Genomic DNA, 3,642 nt, shown 5'->3' on the forward strand with positions numbered 1-3,642 from the left:
AGAATCAGCTTCATAATTAATATGATCACATCCCACACAATCCGCCCTCCCTTCAATTCTTTCATAAATTGGTTGGTATGTTATCGTTTTTACCTGATTTTGTTTTGAATAATCATTAATCCACTTATTCAAAATAATTTCAGGAATGATCAACCTGTCCTTATCTTCTCCGTTTTCCCTCAACTCTCCCATCACCGTTACAAAAATTAACATAATTTGTAACAAAAGAAATTAAGTTGTTATAAAATATTAGAGCATTTTGCAATAAATTGTCTTCTTGTTACAAAACATTCTTATTCTGTAACAATAACTAATTTTTGTCACAAAAATATTATAATTTGTAATAATTCAAATTTTATTATAAAATTTTTGTTACGTGTTTTTTTTTAGTTTATCCAAAATTATTATAAAAAAAATATCCAAATTTATAATTAAAAAAATCTAAAACGTGACAAAAAATATTTAAAATTTAACAAAAAAAATATTTAAATTTATTTTTTCAATTTCAAAACAAATCCGAAAAACTAGAAAATAGAACATCTATAATAATAAAAAAATTATCCAAAACTGGAAAGGAAGAAATATTATCCAAAACATTAAAAAAAATTCGAAATTTAGAAAAAAGAAACATTTAAAATTAATTATCCACAATCGAAAAGAAGGAAGAAGAGGTTGCTGGGTGCATGCAATGGAGCATCGCCTGCGATCACGATTGTCTGGGGAGGGGACAGTGCCACCAAGAGAAGATGTTGGGCGGAGGGACGCGGAGGCACGCACTGCGGGAAGAGTAAACAGAGGGGCCATAAAGTCGCATTTAAGATTGAGTTTGGAGGGCGTGTGTTTCTAAACTTAATTCTAGATTTTGCAAATTTTAAACTCAAATTTTTTAAAAATTTTGAAAAAGTTATTTAAGTTGGTTTCACATGTAATTGGTTCCTTATACTTTCTCTGTGGCATAATGAGCAACTTGCCATTGGCATCATTGCATGCAATGCCAATCAGCATTCTTTAAATTCGTCCCCACACCACCCTCCTTAAGCAAACCATGGTTCTTTACATAGACTGAAGCTTTTTCCTTTCCAAAATATTATATTCCAACCCAAAACCAAACAAGAGAGACACAAAAAATAGAAAGAGGAAGAGAAAAGGAGCGAGTATTACTACTCATGGGGATTGTGGAAGAAGCACACAACGTGAGAATAGTGGGAGTAGAGGGGAATAATAACCAAATTGTGTTGCTGGCTCATGGATTTGGGACTGACCAATCTGTGTGGAAACACCTTGTTCCACATTTAATTGAAGAGTATCGTGTTATCCTTTATGATAACATGGGTGCTGGTACTACAAACCCAGATTACTATGACTTTGAACGATATTCTACTCTCCAAGGATTTGTTTATGATCTACTTGCTATTTTGGAAGAGCTTCAGGTTCAATCTTGCATCTTCGTTGGTCACTCTCTTTCGGCTATGGTTGGTGTCATCGCTTCAATTTCTCATCCTCATCTTTTCTCTAAGCTTATCTTGCTCTCTGCTTCTCCAAGGTACTTTAACTAAACAAGCATCAATTATACAAGAATCAAATTTATTTGAACAAGAATTTTTATGTATCTTAATTAACTCTAGGTATTGACAACAATAAGTTAGCTAATTAATAACAAAAGAATGTTAGTTCTCTGGTTAAACTCTTTTATTTTCAGATTTTAAAAGATAAAAAACTAAGAAAAAGTCGAGGAGTTAGTAATTTTAATTTATGTTGGCCAATAATTTTAGTCAATACACATATTTTACTAGTATATTTGAGACTTTTTTCTTAATATTAGCTTATAAAAATATGTTGATTATTTAAGTACTGGTAAAAAATTAGTTTCGATTTCTACTTAACTTTGTTTTTCTATTAGTTAGCGTTTTCTCTAAGAGGTAGAATCCATATTTTCTTTAGGCCAGGTTATCAGGTCTCTCCATCACTACACCCACACTTTTATTAGCAAAAGATTTATGATATAATTCAAAAATTAGAATTCTGATAAAGTTTGAACGTAAATGAAAAATCTACTACTATATATGTTTAAACAATTTGAATTTAAATTGATGTATTCCCTTTGCTTGTGAAACCTGTTAATTAGGTTTTTAAATGATACGGATTACTATGGTGGCTTCCACCAAGAAGACCTGACCCAACTATTCGACGGAATCCGCTCAAATTATAAAGCATGGTGCTCCGGCTTTGCGCCACTTGTGGTTGGTGGCGACATGGACTCAGTGGCAGTGCAAGAGTTTAGCCGGACATTGTTCAACATGAGGCCGGACATAGCTCTAAGTTTGGCACAAACCATATTTCAATTTGACATGAGGGAGTTTCTAAGTCTAGTCACTGTGCCCTGCCACATCATACAGAGCACTAAGGACTTGGCTGTGCCGGTCGTTGTTGCGGAATATATGCAACAGAAGCTCGGTGGGAAGTCCATCGTCGAGGTCATGCCCACCGAGGGACATTTGCCGCAGTTGAGCTCACCGGATATTGTTATTCCGGTGCTGCTCAACCATATCCGGCACAGTATATCAAGTTAAGTAAAGATGATTAATTATGGATTAAAAGGAAGATATGTAATGTAAGTGTTGTTTTTTCTAGTCGGAGCTCTTTATATAGATATATGTTTAGATGTTCTACGCACAATAATAGAGTTGCCGAGGCTTATAAATGAGTGTATTACTATTTATTAACCACACAAAAAAAAAAAACCATATCTGCTTAATGCTTTAGTTTTCTTTACATATTTCATTTTTTTTTTCATTCTAAATTTGACCATTTATTAGCATTGGATCTGATATGAATATTATATTAGTGGAACAAAGCTAAAAAATAATGAAAAAAAATTAAAAATCAAAAGAGAGTCTATTTGATAGTAGATCAAGTCAAAAATAATTTAGTAGAGGGTGTCAGCCACAAATTGGCACCTCAAGTACCATGAAAGTTCTCACATAGAATTGACGGAGTTTTGAGAGACTCCTAACAATCTATAACTTAAAAAAGATGATATCATTCCACTTTTTTGAAATTGGGTTTCTATGTGAAATTAAGAACCAACTTCGATAAGTAGAAATAAAATAAGATATTATAGTTTAAATAATTGTTGGTTGATCTATAATTCACTTGCATCTAATTACAAAAATATTATCCGTCATCATATATATATATATATATATATATATAATTTATTTTTAATGTGTATTTTATATTTTATATTTTAATATATATATTATCTTAATAGTTAATTTCAATATATATCTAATATAATTAGGACTGTTTGGAAAGCTTTAAAAATAATTTTTTTAAATTTTTGACTTATGAAAAATAGTAGTGTTACGGTGGGTAACCGGAGATTAGTCCAAGGGATGGCGTTTGGCGGCCCAAGTGAGTGATGGAGGAGGACTCCAGGTAGGTCCGCAACTCGGGAGGCTCCGTCCGACTTGTGCTCGCGTGTGAATGGGGGGTGGTACCTGCAAAGACACTCCGATGCCTAAGTTAGCAAGGGTGTAAGCAGGTCTTAGAGAGTGTTGGACTTAGGAATACCTGAGGTGTGTCAGTGTACTTATAGTGGCGAGCCAATAACCACCGTTGGAGTAGTGCCGTATCTTTAGG

General features: G+C 33.2%; 1 protein-coding gene across 1 annotated transcript; it reads left to right on the top strand.

The window, feature by feature from the left end:
* The first annotated feature begins 961 nt into the window (after positions 1–961).
* LOC130933308 (probable esterase D14L) lies at positions 962–2,768 on the top strand. The gene is made up of 2 exons (XM_057862888.1): positions 962–1,543; positions 2,126–2,768. Exons 1-2 carry the CDS (start codon positions 1,167–1,169, stop codon positions 2,568–2,570), a joined length of 822 nt encoding a protein of 273 aa, XP_057718871.1. The 5' UTR covers positions 962–1,166; the 3' UTR covers positions 2,571–2,768.
* Positions 2,769–3,642: the final 874 nt, after the last annotated feature.

This window comes from Arachis stenosperma, chromosome 6, assembly GCF_014773155.1.
Source record: "Arachis stenosperma cultivar V10309 chromosome 6, arast.V10309.gnm1.PFL2, whole genome shotgun sequence".
In the NCBI taxonomy this organism is placed as follows: Eukaryota; Viridiplantae; Streptophyta; class Magnoliopsida; order Fabales; family Fabaceae; genus Arachis; species Arachis stenosperma.